This window comes from Tenebrio molitor, chromosome 2, assembly GCF_963966145.1.
Source record: "Tenebrio molitor chromosome 2, icTenMoli1.1, whole genome shotgun sequence".
Classification (NCBI taxonomy): domain Eukaryota; kingdom Metazoa; phylum Arthropoda; class Insecta; order Coleoptera; family Tenebrionidae; genus Tenebrio; species Tenebrio molitor.
In genome coordinates, this window is record NC_091047.1 from 32386849 (window position 1) to 32413117 (window position 26269).

Consider the following 26269-nt stretch of genomic DNA (forward strand, 5'->3'; position numbering starts at 1 on the left):
AAGACTAAATAAACGTATTAATAATATCAGACGAGATTTAGGTAGAATAACTCAATATTTAAAGGGTATAAATTCTAATCATCTAAATAATTGTATTCAATCCATTTTAAATAACAACCGAATACATTGTTTAAAATATAATGAATATAATAAAACATTAATAGAAATCAAAGACACTTTATTACAAAAGTTACATATTTATTCTAAACGACTCAAAAGATATAAAAATAATAAACAACGGAAATTTGAAAACAAACTATTTAGAAATAATGAGAAGTTGTTTTACAAAAATTTAACAGATAATAAAACTCAAACTAATAATGGTACACCAAATATAAACGAAATTAAAGAATTCTGGTCAAACATATGGTCAAATGAAGTTCAATTTAATAATCAGGCCGAATGGATTCCTCATTTAGAAAATGATATACCAGATAGTAATAATCGACATCATATTCAAATTAGCCTTGAAATTTTAGTTAAAAATATTAATAGTTCACATAATTGGAAATCCCCTGGAGGTGACCAAATTCATAACTTTTGGTTAAAAAATTTTACTTGTATTCATAAATGCTTACTTGATCACTTTAACGGATTTATTAGGGAACCTAACACATTTCCAGAGTTTTTGGCCCATGGTATAACATATCTGAAACCAAAAGATTCCGATACTAAAAATCCATCAAAATATAGGCCAATCACATGTCTGCCTACAATTTATAAAATTATGACATCTTGCATTAAAGTTATAATTTACGACCATTGTCAAAAATTAAATATACTTAATGAAGAACAAAAAGGTTGTGTTAAAGAGTGTTTTGGTTGTAAAGAACAACTCATAATAGATACGGTAATAATGGAACAAGCTAGAAAAAATAATAGAAATATTTATACCGCATTCATAGACTACAAAAAAGCCTATGATTCAGTACCACATTCATGGTTAATTAAAATTCTTAAAATTTATAAAATTAATTTGGATTTGATTAACTTTTTATCTCATGTTATGACATTTTGGAGAACTACTTTAAATTTATCAATAAACAATACTAAATTAAAATCCGAGCCTATTCAAATTAAACGGGGGATTTATCAAGGAGATTCTTTAAGTCCTTTATGGTTTTGTCTAGCCATTAATCCTTTGACAAATCTATTAAATAGCACTGGATATGGTTTCAATATTAGACTTAATAATACCACACTATCCAAATTAAATCACCTTCTCTATATGGATGACATAAAACTTTATGCATCAAAAAAGAATCACATTTTATCTTTACTAACAATAACTGAAAATTTCTCAAATGATATTGGGATGAGTTTTGGTATTGATACGAACATTTAGAATATATAACTCAAGAAGGAGAAATCATTAAAAATTTAAATAAAGGAGAATTTTATAAATATTTAGGTATTAATCAATCAAATCATATTCAACACTCAATTATAAAAGAAAATTTAGAAAATTTAAAATCAAAATTAAACGGTAATAATTTAATTAAAGCAGTTAATACATATGCTGTTCCATTACTGACCTATTCTTTCGGTGTTATAAAATGGTCCAAAACTAATTTACAGAACATAAACATTAAAACTAGAGTTCTTTTTACAAAATTTAGTAAACACCATCCTAAATCTGCTATTGAAAGATTTAATTTACCACGCGAAAACGGTGGTAGGGGTTTTTCAAATCTAGAAATACTGCTAAAAAATCAAATTGCTTCACTAAAAAATTATTTCCTCAATAGAGCTCGTGATAACACCTTTTTCAATGCTTTGGTTTCAGCCGATAAAGGCTACACACCTTTAAATTTAAGTGATAATATAATTTCAGACATTGTTAAGCCAAATATACCTGACACAATAGCAAATATAAAACAGAAGTCTTTACATGGGAGATACTTTAAAGAACTGGAACAACCAGAAGTTAATATTCAGGCATCTCATGCATGGCTTAAGAAATCAAATATTCACCCTGAGACGGAGGGTTTTATATTTGCAATACAAGATCGTGTTATAAATACAAGAAATTATAAAAAACACATATGCGGTTTAATCGATAATTGATAAATATAGGATTTGCGGAACTGAAGGGGAAACAATTGAACACATCATTTCTTCTTGCACCGTTTTGGCTCAAAGCGAATATAAAAAACGACACGATATATTCGATAAAATTATACACATGAATTTAGCTGTTAAATTCAATTTATTAAAGAATACACAACCACATTATAGTTATACACCAGAAAGTTGTTTGGAAAATGACAGTTACAAGTTATATTTTGATAGAACAATTTTAACTGACATTCATATTAAACATAACAGACCAGACATTATAATTTTAAATAAACAACAAAAGCAAGCATATCTTTTAGATATAGCTGTTCCAAATTCACATAATATAACACAGACATATAACACAAAAATTAATAAATATTTAGAGCTGTCCGTTGCTATGAGAAATCTTTGGTGTTTAGAAAAAATTTCGATTTTACCACTTGTAATTTCAGCAACGGGAATAGTACCGCAATCTCTTTTTAAAAATTTAAAAATTCTGGATTTAGATAACACATTGGTAGTTGAAATTCAAAAAGGTATATTATTATACTCATGTCACATCGTGAGGAAGTTCCTTAACATTGACACAGAACATAATACACAACAAAGTCTAAATGCGGAGGCAAGACGCCGGTAATTATGTTGATAAGCACTGCACTATTACTTGATAGTAATATCCGTAATAGTGTATGTACTCCGGCAAAATTGCCGTGCCGCCGGGTGGAGGTGGGATAGTATTTTATTATCCAACAGTAGGTACACACTACTAATTACAGGATAACAATTATTTAACTAAAATATAATTAACTCAGTCGAAATACAATAATAACAAATTAACAAAAAAGAAATAAGAGAGAAAAAAACAAAAATCTAATACTAAAGAAAGAAATTACTCATTTACGCCCAAAACTGACCAAATTTTCTAATACTTTATCTTTAATTTGTTTTAATGTGGAACAAAAAATGTCAACATTACAACAATAGGTATTCACTTTGCGGCACATTTCAACTAGGGGTCCATTAGCACAGTGACGAGTATTGACACATGGCAAGTAAAATGTTAACGTACTCCTGCTGTTCAGTCTAGGAACATTAAAGTTCAAAGATGAAAGTAAATTTTCATCCGATATAGAATTGTTTATAATTTTACAAACAAAAATAATTTGACCTAGTGTACGGCGATCATTTATCGATATGGAAATGGTCCATTGTTGTTGTTTTGTTGCTATTATAAATTTTCTATAAATGTCTATTTATCATTGTTCAAAATGTAGGTGAATTTGTTGTTACCTAAGCAACCCTTAAAGCTCGGCGTGCTTGAATCGCCTGTTTTCGCACGCTCAGGCGTGCTTAAAACGGCGATTCTGATGCAGGTATAATAAAAAATAAAATTTGGGAGTATCCTAGCTGATTTGGCATTTTGTTTAAATTTGGCGAAATAACTCCAATTATAGGAGCAATAGGATGCAACCTAGACAACGAGTCAATAATTTTTTTCTAAATAACGCTCCACATCTACTTACTTCAAACGTGCTTAAAACATACAACGCAGACATGGCGAATACGGGTTTTGTAACATTTTTTGTGATCCTTGCGTTATTCGTCTACACAAATTGTTTAGATACGGAAAACAAACTTGAGGATAATGATAATGAATACGACGATCACTACAAATTTTTATTTATATTCTGTGGTATCTTTGTGGTTGCTGTTACGCGTTATGTGATCATGGTAAGTTAAGCTATTACAGTGTATTAACTTTCTTCAGAACTTTGATATTTCTGTCCCAACTCCCATCTTCAACATTTTCGTGGGTTTGCTCTGGGGAGTTGGAATGCTGCACTGCGAATGGATGAAAAATATGGGAAACGTGGTTCTAAAATCAAAAGATCACCTTCAGTATATTTTCCTCCCGATAATAATTTTCAGTACGTCCTTTTGTATGGACGTCCAGGGTTTCTTGAAGGCCTTACCCCAAATTTTGATCATATCTTTACCAGGTACGTGCGAAGCAGAATTCTTCAGCAATTCATTCATCTAGTGTCCATTTTGAGTGCTACTGTGACCGGTATGCTTATGAGAATAATAATAAGCTCCAGCTGGACGTACCTCGACGCCATGCTTTTTGGGATGATGTTCACGTCTATTTACCCGGCGCACGTCTTACGCTGGCTCAAAACATCCACGATGCAAACAAAATACGTCACTGCTTTGCTAAACGGTGAAACTCTCATATCTGCGGCGTTTTCTATTTTCATCTTCAAAATGCTGTTGCACCATTACGAGCAGTGGGTTATTCACTGGTACCAATTCGTAACGGGATTTGCTCGCCAGTTTCTCCTTGGTAAGTCCATATTTTTTAAAATGTAATGTTCTTAACAAATTTGTGGTAGATACTTATCTTGATCGATTTTAGGAATTCCATTAGGATATATATTCGCTTCGTTCGGCGCCTTTATGATGAGATATGCCTACAACGATCCCATCAATTTGATGGTGTTGACTGTTTCGATATCCTACGCGAGCTACTTCCTCGGAAACTGGATGTCCAACGCCGGATTAGTGGCAAACGTCTTTTGCGGAATTATGATGAGCATGGAACGCAATTCGCTCTCGAAAGAAAACGACCAAGGGCTCTATACATTGTGGAAAATGATCACTACGATAATGAACGGTACCCTCTACCTGTTTATTGGGGTACTCTGTCCCACATTCTTACGTAATAATGTCCAACTCAAAAACTATATAATTGTTTTTGTAACATTCCTCATTACGAACCTATCTCGATTTTTATGTTTCTTTCTTTTTTCACCGATCTTGAGTAGAATCGGCTACGGCATGTCCTTCCAAAATATGGTCATTATCGTCTGGGGAGGCTTAAAGAATCCCGTCAATCTAAATATGGCCATTATGATCCACCAGGCTTACTCCGACTACGGACACAACGCCAAAGCTGATTTATTTTTCCTGCACAATATAGGCGTCTATTTGCTGATGCTCCTCATAAACGGATCGTTCGTCCCGGTATTACTGAAAGCTTTGGGACTGAGCGACATCTCGTTGTCGAGACAAATGAATATGAACAACTGCATGAAATATATCTACGAAGCTAGAGCACGAACAATTACCATTTTGAAAATGGACAGGTTCGTGTCAGATGCCAACTGGCCTTTGGTACTGAATACGACCGCAATAAAGCACCCTTACAAGAACATTAATTCGGTTGGTGAAGACGAGAACGACGACGAAGAGGCTTTTTTCGTAGGATTCAGATTTACGTATTGCCCTGACTGCAAACACAATATTCCTACTCAACCGACGGCCAAAGAAATTAAAGAAATCAACAAAGAAGCCAAATTGAGGATTTTGAAACTGAAGAAAACTGCTTATTCTAGACATTTTGAAAATGGAATGTTATCGAAAGAAGGAATAAGAATAATGCACCAAGCGGTCGAGATAGCAATGGATACTGAAGCGCTTGTCATCGAACTTGAGGGTCTCTTCAAATTGTTTAAAAAAGAGGTATGGTCTCAGCAAGTCGGAATTTCATGTTGAACTCTTTTTGCAGAGTGTTTGCTATCGGTGTCTACGAAATCAAGTCCAACAACTAACGAAGACCAGAGACAAACATCGCAAACACCCGAGGAAAACATGGCGTATATGGTGTTACCGAATCGTCAACCACTTTGTTTTCTCCATTATCATGTATGGTATCATTTTACTAAATATGATTCTAGTGGTTTATCATTTCGAAAAGAACTATGGCGATTCGCATTACCTCGACGCCAGCGTGTTCTTCTTCTGGTTTTATTTTGTGGAATTTTGGCTGAAAGTATTCGCATATTCTTGGATCTATGTCTACAAACACGGAATTCGGACTTACTTCAAGTAAGTTCCTGACAACATAAAAAACCTCATTGATTGTCAACATTATAGCTATCCCTGGAACATACTGGAATTCGTAATTCTTTGCATTTCGTTCATATGCTTAATTGTTCATTTTGTTGTTTCTACGATTCCTTCATTAGTGAAATTCAATTTTGACTATTATCTACAAATATTGCTAAACGTTTTTCTAGCAATAAGAATCTGCAGGTTGTGTACATTTTTCAAATCTTACCGTTGTTGCAAAAAAATTCCAGATGTCACGCTCAAATACTTGAATGTCAAAGTGAACAAACACAAAAGTTTGGCATTCGAATTGGGAAAGAGTTACATCACTGGAGAAGAAGAGATTTTGGATAATCTTGAAAATATCGTCGACAACGACCAGATCAGGGAAAGTGTCAAGAAGAACACCGAGAATGATTTACTAGCGCTTAGCAGATGTGTAGGAATGGCAGAAAAGCAATCCCAGTGGGTGGCTACCACTGTTAAAACGAAATCGGCAATGAGAATGGTCTTGAACAGTATGAAGGACGACATCCTGGAACTTAAAGTGGCAGGTTTCATTCTCCGAACATTTAGGTACTTGCAATTTTATTTTTAATTTTATTGTTTTGTAGGTTGGATTGATGATGTCGAATACAACAAATTGATAAAGTCCTTAGCCGAAAGATACCAATACATAAATTCTATAACATCTATCGAACCGTACGCCCCCAAACTCATATTTCGCGAAGTGGTGTACATGGGAGACGACGAGACGATCATCAATTATCTGTACGACAATGTTACTACAAAAAAATTTGATCCCGGTGATGTTGTATTTTCCGAAGGGGAACTCGTGGAGGGTATATATATCGTGATCACAGGTACCGTTTGTATATCTCTTTCCTATCATTCCGATGGCTTCAACTCTATTTGAAGGAATGCTTTTGGTGACTTACATACCCAAAGATGACGTTAAAGAGAAACTGAAAGAAACTGGTTGTTTACCTGTAATTGATCACATATGTTCGTCCACTTACGAAGAAACCATGTACCAGTATATCGTGGCCGGAGACACGATGGGTGAACTGGCCACGTTGAGTGACAGATCCTACAACGGAGTTATCATGACTGAAACATATAGTCAAGTTTTCATTTTGCCTCGCGAAACTGTCAAAAAAGCTATTAAGATGGATTTTGATCCGGTCAACGGGTCCGTGGAATCACATTTTGAGAACGTTTCCCTAACGATATCACATTTCAGATTGGAATGCAGAATTTGGAAATATATTGGTTTCAAAAAAGCTGTAAGCATTTTGATGAATATTCCAGCTTACCGTTCTTATACCCAAGACAAGATCAAATACATCGTGGAACGGTCATTCGTACCTAACTTATCTAATTATAAAATCTTCATCGTCAATGAAATGATGCAAGATATTATTTTACTGGAGGGAATTATCGTTGATTTCAACACTAGAGACGTTTACACTGGACCGTGCTACATACCTAGGTATGTAAGTAAAGCAAAATAGTATATTGTATATCAAGAGTTGAAAATGAAAATCGAATTTTCAACACGTGGTATACACGATATTTTTCCGACGACCACAAAAAAAAACGCTAATATTCGGCATCCCTTCAAACTTCAAATATTATTCGACAGAGCTGCGGACAAAATAATTATGCCGTTGCGCGGAGATAGACATCGTTAATCATCGGCCCGTGTACAATATAAAAACACACAGCTGTCGGCCAATCAGATTTCTCAAATTTTTCATTGCACACGGTTAGGCTGTTCGTTCGTGTTCGTGTTGAAATCGTTTGCAATTTTAAATTTTCACTAAGGAAAAACCGTGTGAAATGTGCCATATTTCACAGTGGTCGTCTGAAAACGTTTTAGATGTGAATTGTCCAACTCGAGGTCGCTTAAAACTCATGATTGAACTGTACGTTAGCGAGAGCTGTCATAAATTCCAATAACCTTATTAGCGCGCCTAGTTACTTTTGCTGGTACTGCCAACTTATCGACAAGTCCCCAATTCACATCTATAACGTTCCGGCTTTAGAGGTATAGTTTGTCCAGCGAGAGTTGACATAAAAATCACTAATTCTACGTAGAGAAAGTAATACCTAGCGCACGTAAAATTTGAAATAAGTACATACCGGGTGTTTCTGAAATACGTGTGTTAATTATAACCAGTGGAAGAACGCCCCAAATCATGGAACATTTCTCGATAACATTTTTACGAAAAAGCAATACAAATTGATCTAAAATTTGGAATAAATTAACCATCAACGAGTAGGTATATAGTTCTCCCAGAGCTGCAGCGATTTTATGGGAGGGCAATAGTAATTATTACGCCTGTTGAGATCCCGATAAGCGACATAAACAGACCCCTGTCAATCATCATTTTCGTTCTATACCTGTCAGTTTACAGGGTAGTACTTGGACGAATTTACGATTAGGGGTTGTACTTGCGGTTTAAACCTATTGTCGGTGTTGTTAACGTTTATACAATGGTACCCTGCCATAAAATCGCTGCAGCTCTGGGAGAACTATACCCGCCTATGGGTAAGGGCGAAAATTTTCTGTTGTGATAGAAACAGGTTTGTTAAAAAGTTCCATTGTTATAGAAAAAAATAAATAATCAAAATTTAGATTCTCATGGTTACAAAAAATAGAAACTAGTTAATCACACAAAACGACTCGTTTGGTGAAAATTGTGGGGCAAAAAATCTTGGAATACAATGGAATGCAATGTTGTTATTGAACAATATTGATTTTGCATAGATCCAACCAATCAACAGCTTCATATCAAAGCAACTACAACCTTGTTATATAGCAATATTGGTAAATTTTAAAACAGAATCGCACCAATAATTTGTAAGGTCACTAGATCAACACACTACGTGTGTCATAGCCTTTACATTTGTATTAATCATTGTCCGTTATTTTCTTCAAAAGAATTTTCTGCAAGTAAGAGATTCAACCACTAAAGTGCACAGATAAATACATCCAAACTACAAGAAATAAGAAAATCTAAAATTTGCCAACAAATTTGTTCACAATACGAAGATTTAATGCTCTTGTAAAATGCTAATTTTATGACTGACGGGTCTCGAGACGGTACCTACCTGCTGCAGTGTTTGACCGATCCAAAAATTCTGAATACTTCTGCAACTTGAACTACACCTCGCCCAAAAGTTTTATTACTGTGCAACAGCCTTAAGGTAGCGCCTATACATTCCTGGCGTGAGTTTATTGTGGAACAAAGATAACAAATGCAAATGTCGTAAGTGCGACGAGGAAGACATCAGTTTCAGGAAATTTTGTTTGGCAGAATGACAGCAGTCTTTTAACGTCAAAAAAGTTAGGTTATGCGTTATGCTGACATTTTTTAAATTAATTAGACATCTTCATAAGATGTATCGAAATATAGGAACGATTGTTAATGGACCTTTACAAATAAGGATGGTCTTTGTCGCACAGTGACGTCACTGCGTAAAGGAATTCTGCGTCCTGTGAGACAACAAAGATGTTGACCGTTAGGTAAAATAAGTTCGACGAGTTAAACCAATGGAAATAAGTGTAGCGGTCTGTTCTCTCACAAAGCGCAGATCTCACGCGCATATTTTCCATCTCTTATAAATGTAAAGATCCATTGCCTGAACCCAAAAAGAAAACTACAATAGGTACAGTCGTTGACCAAAATAAAATAGGACAAAGTGTTACCTTGGACAGTTTCACAATTCAAAGATTTGTGTAGTGTAACTGAGGCGTATGTGTCTCAGATACAAAAAGTTAGGTTGTGTTTTTTCACTTGTCATCTCGTCACTGTCACTTTGTTCAATTGAATGATTGTGAGTTTTTGAAATATTGTCGAATGATGACACTTATCAGAATTGTTTTTTTATTTTTGACACTTTTGTTTCCTAAGAGATGGATTTCGCAAAAATATCGAATTACACAATCGAAATTTACTTTGTCCTATTTTATTTTGGTCAACGACTGTACCAGTTGAAATATGTATCTTTATTTTTGAAGAGTTGCCTGTTAGAATTGCAAGCTTGATCAGCACTTCTTAAGCGTAATTACACCATTCAAAATAATAGCCACTGTTGTCTTCGCATAATATTCTTTGTCCCTAAAACCCAAACGTCAATCACGTTAAGACCATAAAAAATAAAATAACTTACCATTCGGAACATTAAACAATTTCGATCCACGTTTTGTTGAACTTGAACAATCCGTAATATAACACATACTACTGACCATAGTAATTTATTTAAAGAAACGTAATTGATTTCAAACAAACAATACAACGAGAACACAGAAAAACCAATTGAAACCATTTTTAAAACAAAGAGAATAGATGTTTGACGAGATAACTAGTGAATTGGGCCTTGAAAAGCAAGATACAATTATTGACAGTTAGTGACACTTCACAGTTTTCAAACGTGACTCTGTTTTGTTTATCCTCAGATTTAGTTTATTGTGCGACAAGGATAGATATATAAAATCACTAATGGCGCTACCGTAACACGTAGTGTGTTGATTTAGTGACCTTAATAATCTGTCTTAATTCTAAATTTCCACCAACATTGCATTCTACGTTAGAAATACAACCGGCAACACTGTTTGGTGAAAAATGCCTCAGGTTGTATTTGTGAGGTTATCATTCTCTGTCTGACAATTTCCGTTTTTACAACTCAAGATGTTAGAATATTAGAATGTTGTACTTACTTACCGAAAAAATATTTCCTACTTTTTCATGAATTTGTCTATTACTTAACTCGGGTGCCAACCTTTTTAGGTACTATGGCGGACAATAAATTTAGGCCGGCCTGTCATTGGCTTGACATCAAAATGTGAAGCTGGCATTATGTTCAACTAACCCTATTTTCGATTTTTGTCATTCTTGTCATCGTGAGCGCCATAATCAAAATTAAAATTGGGAAAAGAAGCATGCACCAAAGAGAAGTGCTACTACAAATCAGTTATGCTAGTGCGTCATGATCTGTAAGTTACGAAAAAGGCGAAGGAAACGCCAAACAGCTTGAAAACCTTCAGTTTGACAAACTCACACATCAGTCATAATGACAATAAATGGTCGCTTGCGTTGACTTTTTTGAAATGTCAGAAATTTGCCGGCCTAAATTTATTGTCCGCCATAGTATGTCTTCGAAACATTTTACTTTAAATTAATTATGTTGCCAACTTTGGTTATAAGGTGGTACAGAGTGGCTTTTTACTTAACTTTAACATTCACAATTGTTTATTAAAAAAATTTCACTATATGTCCTGTAATAACCCAAGTATCGCCAGTCTCCACTCAAATTCAAACATTTGAAAATTCAAACTAAACCCGCGAAATTGAACAAAGTGGCCATGTCGTGATCGTCCTCGAAGCGGTAAAGACCCCTACGTTGCAAGGAGGTTAAAGTAAGAGGAGGGAAAGCGCCCTATGCTGGTAATGCATTGAAAGTGACTATACAACAAATAAAATAACAGCCGCTCAGCACCTAAACTCGCAATACAAGAACAAAGCGGCACCGTGAAACAAATGTTAATTATGCTATTACGAATAGACACTGTAAATGGGATGCGTAAAACCCCCAAAAATCTTTTTCTCTTTTGGATAAATTGAACCATTTTCTGAAAATAAAATTGTTCCCTGCTGTTTTGGGACTGCTGAAATATTGTTTTGTTCAGGAAAAAATGTTTCGATTTAAAAATGATTGCTTGGTAACGATTCGAAATTGACTACTGTCATTTTGTGTGTGGGGAACGTAGCGGAAATGTCAATGCTGCTGTCCTAAGGTCACAGATAAAATAAAAATACTATAGAATGCAAAGCACATTACAAATTTTGTGCAAATGTTTTTGCGCACCTACCACAAGCCACCAGAGGGCGTATAGTCGGAATTTATATAAAACAAATGTTTTCAATTTTGTCACTTTTGACGTTTTATGTTAAAAAGTTTTGAATTCACAAATAAAGATGCGAGTCTGCAGTGTTAAGATCTGTTATCGTTTAGATCCAACGCGGCATAGATTTCCAAATCCTTCTAAGTACGCTCAACGTTTCAATGAGATGTTGAAGCAGACGGGCAATACTCTGTTGGATCCTCGCACGGTTTGTTTGAACTTTAGTTGTTTGTACTTTAAAAGTACAAAAGAAGTTTTTAGCAAATAATAAGTTTACGAAGGAAGCCATACCCAGTTTACAAATTCCTCATGGTATACAAAATTTTCAAAATTTTAAAAATTCTGTTTCACAACTAAGGAATTGGGACAAATTGTGTACCTACTTTAATTTTTGATGAAATCTCGATAATGCTGCACGTTGGTTACGACATCAACGAATTTCATGGTTTCGAGATGGATAGTCCAGAATTAAAAATTGCCGAACACGTAAGTATCATCAATAAAATAATTAATATCTCCATATTTAGGTTTCCGAAAGAGATTTTTTTGGCAAATTCGAAATTGGCGCCTTGTTACGAAGCGCAGTTGCCAGCACTGAGCCCTAGGAGGCGGTTCACGAACACACCTCCTATGCGCACGTGTGGACACACACACAGTTGACCCCGGGGCGACGATAGAGAAGCACGGGGAATCACCTGTTTGTCATTGTTGAATTGTACAAGAAGGGTGGTTTCATATAAAAATGAAGTTTATAATCAAGCTTTAGCAATGTGTAAAAAAAGTTGAAAATAAAACAAATAAAAGAAACACCTAAAATAATGGGAGTATTTTATTTGTGTTGTAATTAAAACGAATAATAAAATAGAATGGAATTTAGGGAAGGAGGTAAAAATCACAGCAGGCTCTGAAATTTTGCACCTACCACAAGCCGATAGATGGCCTCGGCTATAAAATGTCGCATGGACTTTGCATTCTATAGTATTTTATTTTATCTATGCCTAAGGTATGCTAATGCTTGCCCGATATCGTTTTCTGACGACTGCCGTGCCGCCTCGCGGAGGCAGCGCGCAGCTTTGTTTTCAAAATTCCGCCTATCTTGATATGTAATATCACTCATTAAAAGACAGGAATTTTTGAAATGTTCGCATTCAAGTGTACAATAAATCATGCAAATAATAACTTGCGGCTTTAAATCTATTGGTGCGAGCTGTTCACGGAAAAAAACTTGTCTAAAGGTAAAATTTTCGATTCGGGATTTAGAGAAATATTGTTGCTATATTTTAAATACAAATGAGCAAGTTCAACGACAAAATTTCGATTCGGAACGTTTTTAGTGTGATTTTTGAGATTTGGCGATTAAAAACATATTTAAAGAGCGCGATTTTAATAGTACTTATTTGGAACATTGTCATTGCCAAAGAGCAATTTCATGCACAAAATTGCGATTTTTTGTCTATTCCCCTAAAGACAAAGTGCATATTAAGATGCAACGAAATAAAAATGTTTTGACGGCAATAATTCCTAACATTCAATGGTTTTACTTCAAGTACTTTATCCAGTAGGTATATTTAACGCACTACATTAATCATGTAAATTATTAATGCAATTCAAATTAACTGCGTTGTGCGTCAACTGTTTATTTATTGTATGAAAAGTAACAATTAATTGTTGTTTTTTAATTCTGACGAATAAGAGGTTCTTTGTTGTTAGCAAGTACGCATGCCAAATATATGATTAAAATTTCAATTACCAATTCTTTTTTTCGGTATTTTTGAAACCCGGAACACAGCAAACACCTCCCCGATTGATCATTCTTTTCTTTTTTCTAAATAATTTGAATTACTTACTTTCAAACAGTCGATTTTACACGCCGTCAAATACGAAACTGTTTGTTTACAAACTGAAAAACGCCGCGCTCCGCCACTTGGCGTCGCGTCAATCGATGTCGGGCAAGCCTATTAGGGCAAATGGAGGATATTTTGAACATTTATTATGCATTTTTTCAATACAAATAAATCAAGTTACATAGAAATTAACGAATCTTATTACTTGGTGATCAGTGCTCGGTTTCAAATCCCTTTAGACGTTGATCGAGATGTGGTACTATGGCGGACAATAAATTTAGGCCGGCAAATTTCTGACATTTCAAAAAAGTCAATGCAAGCGACCATTTATTGTCATTATAACTGATGCGTCAGTTTCTCAAACTGAAGGTTTTCTAGCTGTTTGGCGTTTCCTTTGCTTTTTTCGTAACTTACAGATCATGACGCACTAGCATAACTGATTTGTAGTAGCACTTCTCTCTGGTGCACGCTTCTTTTCCCAATTTTAATTTTGATTATCGCTGTCACGATGACAAGAATGACAAAAATCGAAAATGGGGTTAGTTTAACATAATGCCAGCTTCACATTTTGATGTCAACTCAGTGACAGGCCGGCCTAAATTTATTGTCCGCCATAGTATCACAAATAAAGCTGCAGAAATAATTTCAGTTCTTTGCAACAATAAAAGGAGACTTACCTCAAGGTTGTGGTGAATGCAGATAATTATTTTGGACACTTTATTGATTTTAGCAATAAAAAAATGCAGTCCTGGTAGTTTTGGATGAAATAAACTATACTACATTTGTTTAGCAGGAAGAAACCAGGTTTACACAGCAAAAATTATAAATCGGGTAGCAGGATTGCAGGAGAAAAATGGCGGGAATATTTGAAAATGCCGAATATAAATCTCAATTAAATTATTACCGCAGAATGTTATTCAATTCAAAAAATTGCATTATGTAGTAATTTTTTCTTCTAAATGACTAAAAGAATTAATTCACTAAAGCCTGTTTATATAAAAATTTTATTATAAATTCATATTCAAAAGGTTGAGAGGTCAAGAAAAAATAACAAATACAAACAAAATATGTATAATAATAAAAATGCGGACGCGAGACGCCGGTAATTATGTTGATAAGCACTGCACTATTACTTGATAGTAATATCCGTAATAGTGTATGTACCCCGACAAAATTGCCGTGCCGCCGGGTTAGTATAATAAGAATATAATTGTCTTTGAAAAAAGTGGCCCATGGTTGACCAATTTAATCAAAATTTTCTTTGTCACTATCTGACTCAGTAGATGTATCACTGGAGGAATCCTGTAAAGAAATAATCAGTTCAGGTACTGTGCCAAAATTTTCACCAATTCTTCTCATTTCATTTTCAATTTTTTTTGAATGTTCAATACATTTTTTCCAGTTTTCATCAGTTACATGTTCCACAGCTTCCTGAAATAGGGGCTTCACATCTCTTAACTTAAAAGTTATATTTTTTGAAGCAACTTCATTTTTTATCTGGGCCCAGATTAATTCGATGGGATTTAACTCGCAATGGTATGGTGGCAAACGTAAAACAGTTTTTCCCTCTTGTACAGCAAGTTCATCCACAGCATACCTTTCAAATGTATGTTTATGTTGTTTAACCAACATCAGGAGTTCAGCTTTCAACATTGCTGATTCAAAGGCAATGTTCTTGGACGCCAGCCAGTTCTGAATATCACCCTTTCTCCATGACGTTGTTGAAATTTTTTCAACTTTGCGACTATGGTATGAGGCATTGTCAAGAACAATTACTGCATTATTTGGCAGGGTTTTTAAAATTTTCGCAAACCATGTTTCAAAAACTGTCGCATTCATCTCTTGATGATAATCACCACCTTTGCTCCCTTCAAATATTAACAAACCACCATCAACAAAGCCCTCGTCAGAACCAATGTGTAAAATTATAAGGCGTTTGCCTTTCCCACATGGGTCTTTCAATCCTGTTGAAAAGCCTTCAATAAAGGCTTGTCTTGCACTTTTTTTACTTTCATCAACCCATATTTTTGTTTTGGTATGACCTTCGTTGATCCACGTTTCATCCAAATAAAATATTTTTCGTTCTTCTGATCTGAACTTTTCAATTTCACGCAAAAACTTTGCCCTCCAAACAGTAATTTCAGGCCTATCAATAAGAAGACCATTTCTGCCACGTCTTTTGAACCTGCAACAGTTTGCATTATTGTAATTGATATGGCTGATAATATAATATAAAATATAAGCTAGCAAGGATCTCTATTCTCCACCAGCATTGACTGTGACTATGCAAGCATGAACCTTGTTCCAATCCATGTTAGATACAACCCTTCTCTCAAAAACTCTTACCTAAATTGTAATTCTTTCAGCACTTTATGCAATTTTGATCGGCCCATCTTAGGAATTTCAGAATTAAGTTTAGTCTCCTCATGTACAGCATCAATTGTTGGCGGAATTTGTTTAAAAAAAAAATCATGCACAGTTTTCCTAATTAGATAGTTTGCATGATCATCTAATATTATTCTTTCTTCATGCTTCGCTTTTTTTGCTGGGCTGACATGCCCAGTTGAGTGTACTTCACCCAGAAGAGTATAAATTGTAGACAAAGAGAAACCTGTGAATAATTATATGTCAAAGAATTTTTGTTTTTAGCAAAATCACAGTAATACCAGTATATGAAGCTGTCTTCTTTTTCTGTTCAGTTGCTCCAATATCTGGGAAGTCCTTTACAATGTTTTGGTGAACATTATGTATGACAGTTTTTTCTCGAAGAGTCAAATGACCTATATGGAACAAAATTAATCATAACATGCACTTTTCATCACTATAATTAATTATACCTGTTGGTAATTTTCGTCTTCTGGCATTTACTGTAGCAAAATTTGCAGCTGGTGCCTCCATGATACGAGGAAATAGGTCCACAAGACTGGTTCTTCGAAATCTTGAAATATATACAACAGTATATCATTTTGTTTTCTCATTGATACAACTTACCACGAAAACTGTAAACACAGCAAGGATTAGTTCTGACAAGAACTGGTTTTTAATAGACAAATAAAACGAACACAGGAGAACCAAAAGATAACAAAACCACGCCAATCTCAAAAACGAATACCAATGACAGTTGTCAAGTGTCAAATGCTCAAATGATTCCCTCTGCACTGTTGTCAGTTTCATATCCTGCAAAATCCTGCGGATAATATTATTTATAATGGGTAAAAAAAATATTAACTTACTAAAATATAATACTTACTAAGTTTGGTGAACGCATGAACGCATGAAGAGTTTTATCCATTTCGATGTGAACAATTATATAATTTTTCTTACTTTACACGAACACAATCTGGCAACAACACTTAAATTTTCATTTTATGCGATTTTATTAAAAATATCTCAAAATTTTTGAATCTGTAGATACCTACAAATTCCATTAAGCTTTAAGAACATTACGTTATAGTTTTTTTTTTTTTTCAGTCATAATTTAGAAGTTTTTATTTTAAATCATGAACCCTAAACTTTGCTCGTGTAAACGCGCCTCGCTGTTAGCCAATCAAATTTAAATACTCCCTACCACGATTTCCATCTAACAAGAGGATATACTATAGGCAAAAATGAATAGGGAATTTTTCCTTTTTTGAATTTTTTATAAATACCGTTTAAAATTTGTATTGAAATGTGTTAAAAATATATTAATATAAACAATTAAATGTAATGTTTCAAGTACTTGTAACATTTTAAATTTACCTTGCGTTTAAGAATACGTGGGAGGTTTGGGGCAATTATTTTGCTTTCCAAGAAAAATTGTGGAATTCCCTATTCATTTTTGCCTAGTTTATTATCCAAGGGAAATATGTAAAACCGAAACGTCATTGTGACAGTAGGTACTCAATTAAATCTGACAAAGAGGCATTGTTTGTTGTTACCAAGCAATTAATGTTCATTACAAAACGTTAACTATTTATTTAATGGTAGTAAAATTTAATAAACAAGTAATAATTAAATGTACATATACCGGGTGTCCACTCTCAAAGTCGAACATAGGCAACTAACACTGTGCATTCAGTTTATAGATGATATTATGCCATTATTTCGATACATCAATAATATTAAAGAATTAAATTATAATATTAAAGTAATTAACAGTTTAAGCAGTTTTTATTATATTTTCTTTGAAAAAATTACAATGCAGTTCCTACCTTAGTTAATAATAAATCTAAATAATTTGCTGAATTTAAATTTCCCTTTATTTCCAATGTTATTCAGATGTGAATTTTTTTGAGGATACCGAGTTCTAGTAGGAATATTTACTCGAGGGTTTTCTTGAGCTCAATATCGCGTGTTTTGAACATTTGCTTCGTTATTTAGTGTAAAAGTAGATTCGTCTGTGAAGCAAATTGTCGACAGAAAGCCACGATCATTAGCAGGCTCCTGTATTTCATAACAGGTTTCACTCTTACTTTCTTCATCAACAGCAAAAATCTGTTGATGAGACTGTGTCTTGTAGGGATGATATTTATACTTCCTGAGGATATTCAGTATCCGCGATTTACATAAACTTACTTCAAGAGAAATTTGTCTTAATCTGTATGGAGTAACTATTCATTTTTCCGTAAATAATGTTGACAGTAGTTTACCGAAATTCGCTGACTTAACCCAACAAATTACTAAATTTTTTGACAAATGCTGTCCAATTTGAAAATCATGGCATGTCATATTTAAAAATCGCCAAGTTTTAAATTAATATTTTACAATAAAAATAGCACCTTTAATCTTACTATTAGTATCATTTCAAGGGCAATAATTTTATCTTTCTATTGATACCATTGCCTTACCTGTAAGTTCAATTGGCGAGCAGGAATCAGCAAAAACGTTCAATACAATGTTAATTGCCTATGTTCGAGTTTGAGAACGGACAGGGGGTAGATATAAATCATAAACAATGCACTTCTTCAAGTGGAGTTACATAAGGCAGAGTGCCTAACATACTTGCAGCATTTCCACGTTGAATTGCCAATGAGATTCTTTGGTAGAAGAAAAATTTTGCTCTAGAATCTCCGGATTCAATCATAAGTTTTGCACCAATGAAATCGATAAATGTTTTACATTCCAAACTCCATGGACCTAACGTTTCGAAAGCTAATGCTTTAAAAATATAATTTGCAGACTTTAAATTTTTATATTTGTCATGTTTTCGTTTACTTGCTTCTTCGGCAGCTGATCCTGCAATTATGGAACTTTTTCTTATGTAAGAATCAGCTAAAGTGTCAACACATGTTACATCCCATATTAGGCGTTGACCTTTACTCCATGGAATGAGTGTAGCACCATCAGGTCTTTTACCATCGTCTCTCAAGAGGCCACATGGTTCAAGAGAGGAGGAAATGTGGATAGAACTTAAGGCTCGCTGGATAATTTGATTTAAATCTGAATGTCTTGAAAATCTGCCCTTATTTTTAGCACAACTAAGTCCGTGACGGCCATCATTTGAAACTGTAAAGCCGCAGTGGCAAGTATGTTTCTCAAAAATTTCAACACCAAAGCGATTTGCTACACATATTTGTAAAATCTTGTTATCCATAAATGTACCGATGTTTCTGGAGGGAAAGGCATGAAGCCAAGCATTAGATTCCTTTCTTTGTGCGGCAAGAAAACGAGCTGAACCAATTTTATCACAAAGATTAATTTCATTGGCGATGATTCTTGTTGTATTGATTATATCCCTGCCTTTTTGTAAAAATGTTTCCGTTGGAAATGTTTTACCATTTAATTCAATCCATAATCCAATAGCTTCTTCAGCAAAATGAACACTAACCTTTTTGTCCGTTTTTGGTAATATTTGAAAGACTAGGTCGTGAACACCATGTATTGAACCAAGGAAGGCTGGGAGAGAGATATCTTGAATTTTCCTAATACCGAGACCACCATTTGAAATAGGAAGGGAAGCAAGAGTCCATTGATTTTCATTAAACTTTATGTTTAAAAATTTTTGTAAACTGTTACGAATAGCATTGTCTATTGATTTAATACAATTGGGAAATTTCCAAAAGGTAGATGTTCTAAGTAAAAAATTTTATCTTGGAACAAAGAGACAATTTTTTACCAAAAAATAAGCCGTGTGTGAGTTTAAATTTTCTTGTTCTATATTTTTCAAAAGAAGAAAAACTTTTTCAATTTTCTTTTTGGCAATGAAATCAAAACCATCTTCAAAAATTGGGCTTCCAAGTAATTCTAAATTATTTTTGTTTACTACTAGAATTTCTGATGTTAGCGATTTGAATTTTCTTAAGACATCTTCATCAACAGTATCAGAACAAAAAAAAAGTTCACATTTATTTGGGTTAATATGTAGACCTACTTCCTTGGCCGTGTTGATAATTCTTTTAAAATTTTCAAAAACAATATCAGGAACGTCAGCTATTGTTGCGTCATCTAGATACCAGACGTTTAATTCAGTTGTAATTGATTCAACGATACGATGAACTGTTAAGCTGAAGGCCGTTGGTCCGCAAGGATCTCCTTGTTGGCATCCAACTACTGAAGGTATTATATAGTTTCCAAAGAAAAGGTGTGAAGGTTCTCTATAGCACTGATTCAAAAAAGGAAATAATGACGGAGTTTTATCCTTTACTTGTTGCAACATACTATCTCTTTCGATAGAGTTAAAGGCATTTGAGAAGTCAATTTTTAAAAGTATTTTTCCAAAATTTTCTGGGTTATGAACATATGTCCTGACAGAATGAATACAGCTTTCACAACCAAGTTTTGTAGCAACTCCAAGTTGATTTGGTGTCAAATAAGAATGTAGATCGCTCTGCAGTTTATAACATCCAATTTTTGCTGCAAGTCTTCGAAAAATGTTACCAATGGCAATAGGGCGAATACCACCATCTTTCTTCTTTAAAGCACAAAGAGAAGCACCGAAGATGAAAGGACACATTTCATTAATTATTTTTCCTGATAATAGAAAGTTACAGAGCAAGGTAATTGAAGATAATGCTCTTTGTCCTGCTTCACCAGCAGAGACAGATATCATATCTTTTAAGAACTGCGGTCTAAAACCATCTATGCCTGCAGCCGACCCACAAGGAAATGAATTAATGGCCTTTTTGACTTCAATTTCATTCACATTTAATATCTGGCAATCAGTAAGGTTTATATTTGGAAATATTAATTTTCGTGACGGTTGTGGATGTTTAGATTTAAGAATTTCCAAGGTTTCATCATCAAATGTCGCTAAAGTGTCGTTAGAGTTAAGTAATCGAACAGAGCCTTTAACATCAAAATCATTCATTTTAGCTTCTATAATTTTTGAAAGAGAAGGTTTGTTAATTTTTTTCTTACCATTTTCTTGCAAATTAAAATTTATCACATTTTCTTTTATAACCGATGTGAGAGATTTTTTTAACGATTTTTCGGAGATATTAAAAACTTTATATGAAAACAGAAGAAGATTAGACCAGGCTGTAATGGAATTTGAATCTAGACACTCTTTAATAATTGTGCAAAGCTTGACCGCTGCAGAATAACGTGCACCTTTCGGGATTCTACGTATGGTTTTAATATGAGATTTTGCATTCGCTAAATTTTCTTTCAGGAGAATTAAAAATTGTTTACCTTCATAAATCTTCGAATGATCATTTATATTAAGGATTTGAGGGTGTTTCTTCAATTTTTCTTCGGGTGAACTTTTGATATCTTCAAATTTATTATTGCCTGTCGAAAAGTATTTTTGAGCTCTATGTATTCTTCCATTATGAATTTTAAGACCTTTTTCACTCTTGAAAGGTTTGTCACATTGAGAACATACTTTTTCGAAAGTGTTTTCCTTAACATTTCCAGAAGATACATATTCTTTTGATGGTCCTGCTTCTATCGAATCTTTTTTGGAAATTTTAAATGATGATATTTTTTCCGCAAATTTTCCACTTGATGGGTATTTTAAAGGTAAATATTCGTCTTCGGAAAAATCAGTGTTAGACATTGACGTTCTGACATTTATTTAATTATCACAACAATAAAATGATGTTAAAGCTCCCAAACAGTGGGACACCATTTCAAATTTTTATTTTTGAGAAAACCATTCATGTTAGGAAAAAGTGGTATAGTCCATGTAATACCCCAAGTCAGTAAACTATCTTTATCTAATCCCGTGGGATAAATGACACTTATCCCACTCATTTGAGTGGAATAAGGAACTTCATTACCGGACGCATTGCATTACTCCACTCAGTGGGATAAGTGAGCTTCATTACCCCACTCAGTGGGATAAGTAAGTCATTATTCCACTGAGTGGTGTAATGAAACTGGCGGAAATAATAGTTATTTATTTAACGAGTTCGTGTGTAATTTGGGCTTTTTTTGGCATGAGTGGGCCAGTTTAAAACTCGAGTGAAACGAGAGTTTTAAAGGTCCACGAGTGCCAAAAAAGCGCAAATTACACAAGAACGAGTTGAATACAACGTTTTTTTGTTCGACGAGCCCCCCCAAACGCTCCAAATGGCTGAAAATCTTTAAAATTAGCTTGACGTTTCGTTTTGACAAGTTGTCAAATTCATCAAAATCCGTTCACACAGGAGAAAATTCTCAAATTCTGACAGTGTCGAACAAAAAATTAGATTTACCTTTTTTTTTAATTCGGGGCGGTCTTAGATAAAATTTTGTACATAACACGTGGGCTAAAGCATATTACAGGAAACTCGTGTGATTACAGATGAACTCGGGCTAACGCCCTCGTCATCTGCAATCTTCACACTCGAATCCTGTAATATTGCTTTTATCCCACTAATTGTGTAAATAACTATTTTCTAACTTAAAGACTTTGGATTAAACAGAAAAGAACTAGAAAATACGTATATCGGTGCTAGATCCAAATAATTCGGTAATCATGACAATTTTTGAAAATTTGAAAACAACTGTCAAATTCAGACATTTTGTTGAAAGTGGTAATAATAAATCGTTAAAATGGTGAAAAGGTTTAACGACCACTCAAAAAAGTTAATTTTGCATGTGTACGAATATTTCCGCAAGCAATCCATCGAAAAAAAAAAAGACCAGAAGGTAACTGAAGAAATGATTGTATCGCAGACTGCTGAAGTTTTAAAGATCTCAACAAGATCCCTTTACCGCTTAAAGAAGCCGACAAAATCTGATAGCGAATTCAGAGCTTCAATTTCGAAGAAAATTAAAGAACTGAAGACCAAAATAAACCCAATAATGCAAAGTTCGATACGAGAAATTGTTTATAAAATGTGTGCTGAAAAAAACACCTTACAATGAAATCATTGCATTCAAGATTTATGGAAGAAAATCCTGACTTTAAGTGTTGTCTCAAATCAATACATACATGGGTTCGTCAAATTGAATTCAAGTTTAGAAAAAACGACAATCGAAAGTTCCTCATAGAGAGACCCTGTATTCAAATAAAAAGAAGACATTTTCTGAGACAATATTTACGTCATAAGAGAAAGCAATTATACCAGCCCGTGGTACTTGACGAAACTTGGGTATTTAGTAAAGGCGAAAATAGAAAATCTTGGCAAGATGGTAGTATGGCTACGACGTCGAAAAAGACTGGAGATGGATGCAGATATATTGTGTTACATGCAGGAAAAGAAGATGGTTTTGTTGAAAATGCGGGGCTCATTTTTAAAACTACGACAAGAAGCGGAGATTACCACGACAACATGAACCGGAAAAACTTTGAGAATTGGTTTAAAACAGAATTGACACCCAATTTAGAGGAACCATCACTTATCATGATGGATAACGCAAGTTATCATAGCGGATTGCAGGTTTGATTTCCGCTAGGTACCATTTAGTATAAAAAATACAATATTTGTAATTCCAAGAAGAAATTCCTATAAAAAGCTGGACAAAAAAGAAGATGAAAGAATGGCTACAGAAGAAAAACGTTACATTTTCAGTCAGCGATATGAAAGATCAAATTTGGAACATCGTTTTGTGTAATTTGCCAGAAAAAGTATACCATTTAGACCAATATGCTGAAGAACACGGGCATTCTGTCTTAAGATTGCCTCCATATCATTGCCACTTCAACGCAATCGAAATGGTTTGGTCTGAATGCAAAAGATTTTATGACGAAGAAATAATTAAAACAAGATCAACTGTAGACGATGTGTTGAAGATTTGGAATATGGCAATCAAAAAAGTAAGTGCCGAACATTGGAAAAATTATGTAGCACATACTGAGAAAGTAATTAATGCTGCATGGGAAACTGAGAAAAAAATTGATGTCATAGATGTTGAGCCCATGATTATAAATACTAATGGTGATTCAGATTCAGACAGTTCGGATTTCGATTCAGATAATTGTGAAGACAAAAATATGTGAATTTCCTCATAATTTTATTTCCTTTTCTACTTTATAATAAATGATTTAGTTTCATAATTGATTTAAAGGATAATTATAAACCCATTTAGGTAGGTAATAGGTATTATGTACACTTGTGTAATAAAATGGTTTTCAAAATGTTATTTTATTTCATACTTAATATTTCGTATAGTATGAAAGGTTTTGCCACCGTTTGGCGTAGGCATTATTATTGATAGAGCGTCACATTTCTCTCAGCGTAATCCCAAAAGTATCATAGCAACAAACAAAAAATTTTTATTCGTAACATGTTAGAATAAACGTGCATTTTGTAACTAAAAATGTGTGCTATATATATTTTGCTGACTTGGGGTGATACATAGACTATATTAAGGTTTCCGACCACATTTTCCCTCACAAATTCACCCTGAAATTCTTGGGAGACCATTCCCTAACACCCTGTATTGAACCCAGTTTTAGATTCACTGAGTTTTGGAATTTCATTTGCGCATGCGTCAGATTTGTCGACCTAAACTGTATAATTACCCCCACGCGCAAAACGTCGGCGACACACGAGGTTCGCACCTGTAGCGACCCACTTGCGATGCGTATAAATCTTTACACAGCATGGCTCTGATTACATTCTTACAATACACAAGCAAATGAACGACTCCAAATTCGAAACAGCAAAAATTACATTTTCAATTAAAACACTGAAAGCGTCTTTCGTGTACCAACCGTACGCTATCCAAGGTACCAACGGTACACAATCAAAGACTCGAATAGTTCCTCTTGCGTCTGTTTCGGAGGCGGCAATTTGAATTCAAACTGGGGCCTTACAATCCTTCAAGCAGTAACATTTTTGCCCTGAAATTATGCTCTAATTATGTATTCTAGTGCATTTTCCAATGTTGGCTTAATTTAATAAAATTTAAAATCTCCCAATCTCTCGCTGGACGATGTTTAGTAACATCAACTTATTAAAAATGAAATTTCAGAGTCGTTCAAAAAATTGTCCTACCTAAAAGCAGTATTGTTAACATGGATGTGTCCATAGAGTCAAAATTGATGGTAATTCCGGCTAAGGATTACGATGAGTACGAGATAATGGTCAACGAGGAACAAATCTGTGAACTAGTAAACCATATTTTTTATACAGCTATCAAATTGTTCGCTTTTTCAAACATATTTCTTCTATTTTTTTCCAAACCAACAAAATTTTATAATCACTGAATTGTTTTTGTTACTTAGGTGGATAATGAATCGTCTAAATGTCTTCGTCATATAATACAAGACAAAGAAGCATCATCAAGTCTTAAAGCTAAATTATTGAAAGATAAGACGAAAGGGCTAATGGATGCCACCAGACACGTGAGAAGTAAATTTGGCCCAGATGACGTTTCCGCCAAGAGTAGAATAACATTTGTATAGATTAGTATTGTTAAGCTTAAAAAACTATTACAATCATAAACATTGTAGGTGAGTTCTAGCAAAGCATCAAAAAGTTTCAAAACGGCATCAAAACTGCCCTCAAAGCAGTCCAGAGTAACGAATTAATGTTATAAATGTTATGTTTATTGCTTGTTGTTGGAATAGGTTGGATAATAAAATTGTTGGGTTCAAATCGTCTTATTATTTATTAAGTGGCAAAAATGACAAACCACACATTTAGTGCGATTCTGTTTCAAAATTTAGGAATATTGTTATTGAACAACATTGATTTGCATTTGAGATGCAACCAATCAACAGCTTCATATCATAGCAACTACAACCTTGTTATACAGGCTGGTCCCGATATAACCTGCCAGAAGAAATCCAGTAATAGGTGACGATGAGTAGAACTCATGCACAAAAAAAGTTTCTAATAAAAGTCTTTTCGTTTTCGAGATAAAAATAATTGAAAATTTGGTCAAAATTTGCTGTACGCTAATGAGTTAATAGGTTTTAAACGTTTTAAAGGTAACGCTACCTGTAACACCTATGACATTTGTCAAGTTTAATTTAAAATTTGCGAATCCTTCAAAAAGTTATGAAATTCACAGAACAAGAATACGCCGATTTGCATTTACTCTATGGGGAAACACGTGGTAATTCAAGACCGGCAAGGCGACCATACGGCGAGCGTTTTCCTGAAGGAGTCCTTCCGTTTCGTTGTACTTTTGTGGAGCTACATCTGCATTTATGTGAGATTGGTTCTGACTGATTCCAATAGAATGGCGTCCCCGATCCTCCATT

General features: G+C 34.2%; 2 protein-coding genes across 3 annotated transcripts; one reads left to right on the plus strand and one right to left on the minus strand.

Annotated features, from left to right (window-relative positions):
• Positions 1-3522: 3522 nt before the first annotated feature.
• On the plus strand, positions 3523-25658 carry LOC138123829 (sperm-specific sodium:proton exchanger-like). Of its 2 annotated transcripts, XM_069038653.1 has the most exons (12): positions 3524-3792; positions 3830-4061; positions 4103-4405; positions 4478-5583; positions 5630-5949; positions 5998-6506; positions 6567-6815; positions 6871-7144; positions 7196-7444; positions 25033-25171; positions 25286-25459; positions 25514-25658. In XM_069038653.1, exons 1-12 carry the CDS (start codon positions 3526-3528, stop codon positions 25589-25591), a joined length of 3900 nt encoding a protein of 1299 aa, XP_068894754.1. In that variant the 5' UTR covers positions 3524-3525; the 3' UTR covers positions 25592-25658. The 2 variants fall into 2 exon arrangements, 1 of the variants encoding a protein (XP_068894754.1); XR_011156916.1 differs by lacking the exons at positions 25033-25171; positions 25286-25459; positions 25514-25658 and adding exons at positions 11974-12071; positions 12125-12855 and having other exon boundaries at positions 3523-3792.
• LOC138123808 (uncharacterized) lies at positions 14694-17097 on the minus strand. Its single transcript, XM_069038628.1, has 5 exons — positions 16699-17097; positions 16545-16645; positions 16374-16487; positions 16054-16318; positions 14694-15892 (listed from the first exon to the last, which is right to left on the minus strand). The coding sequence occupies exons 2-5, from the start codon at positions 16603-16605 to the stop codon at positions 14953-14955; spliced, it is 1380 nt and encodes a 459-aa protein (XP_068894729.1). The 5' UTR covers positions 16606-16645; positions 16699-17097; the 3' UTR covers positions 14694-14952.
• Positions 25659-26269: the final 611 nt, after the last annotated feature.

Excerpts from the sequence above, each read along its gene's own strand:
- LOC138123808 (XM_069038628.1), bottom strand. The coding sequence starts at position 16,605 with ATGGAGGCACCAGCTGCAAATTTTGCTACAGTAAATGCCAGAAGACGA. Across the intron at positions 16,488-16,544 it reads AAGACGAAAATTACCAACAG|GTCATTTGACTCTTCGAGAA; the intron begins GTATAATTAATT and ends TGTTCCATATAG. Across the intron at positions 16,319-16,373 it reads GAAGACAGCTTCATATACTG|GTTTCTCTTTGTCTACAATT; the intron begins GTATTACTGTGA and ends AATTATTCACAG.
- LOC138123829 (XM_069038653.1), top strand. The coding sequence starts at position 3,526 with ATGCAACCTAGACAACGAGTCAATAATTTTTTTCTAAATAACGCTCCA. Across the intron at positions 7,145-7,195 it reads GATTTTGATCCGGTCAACGG|ATTGGAATGCAGAATTTGGA; the intron begins GTCCGTGGAATC and ends ATCACATTTCAG. Across the intron at positions 25,460-25,513 it reads CCAAGAGTAGAATAACATTT|GTGAGTTCTAGCAAAGCATC; the intron begins GTATAGATTAGT and ends TAAACATTGTAG.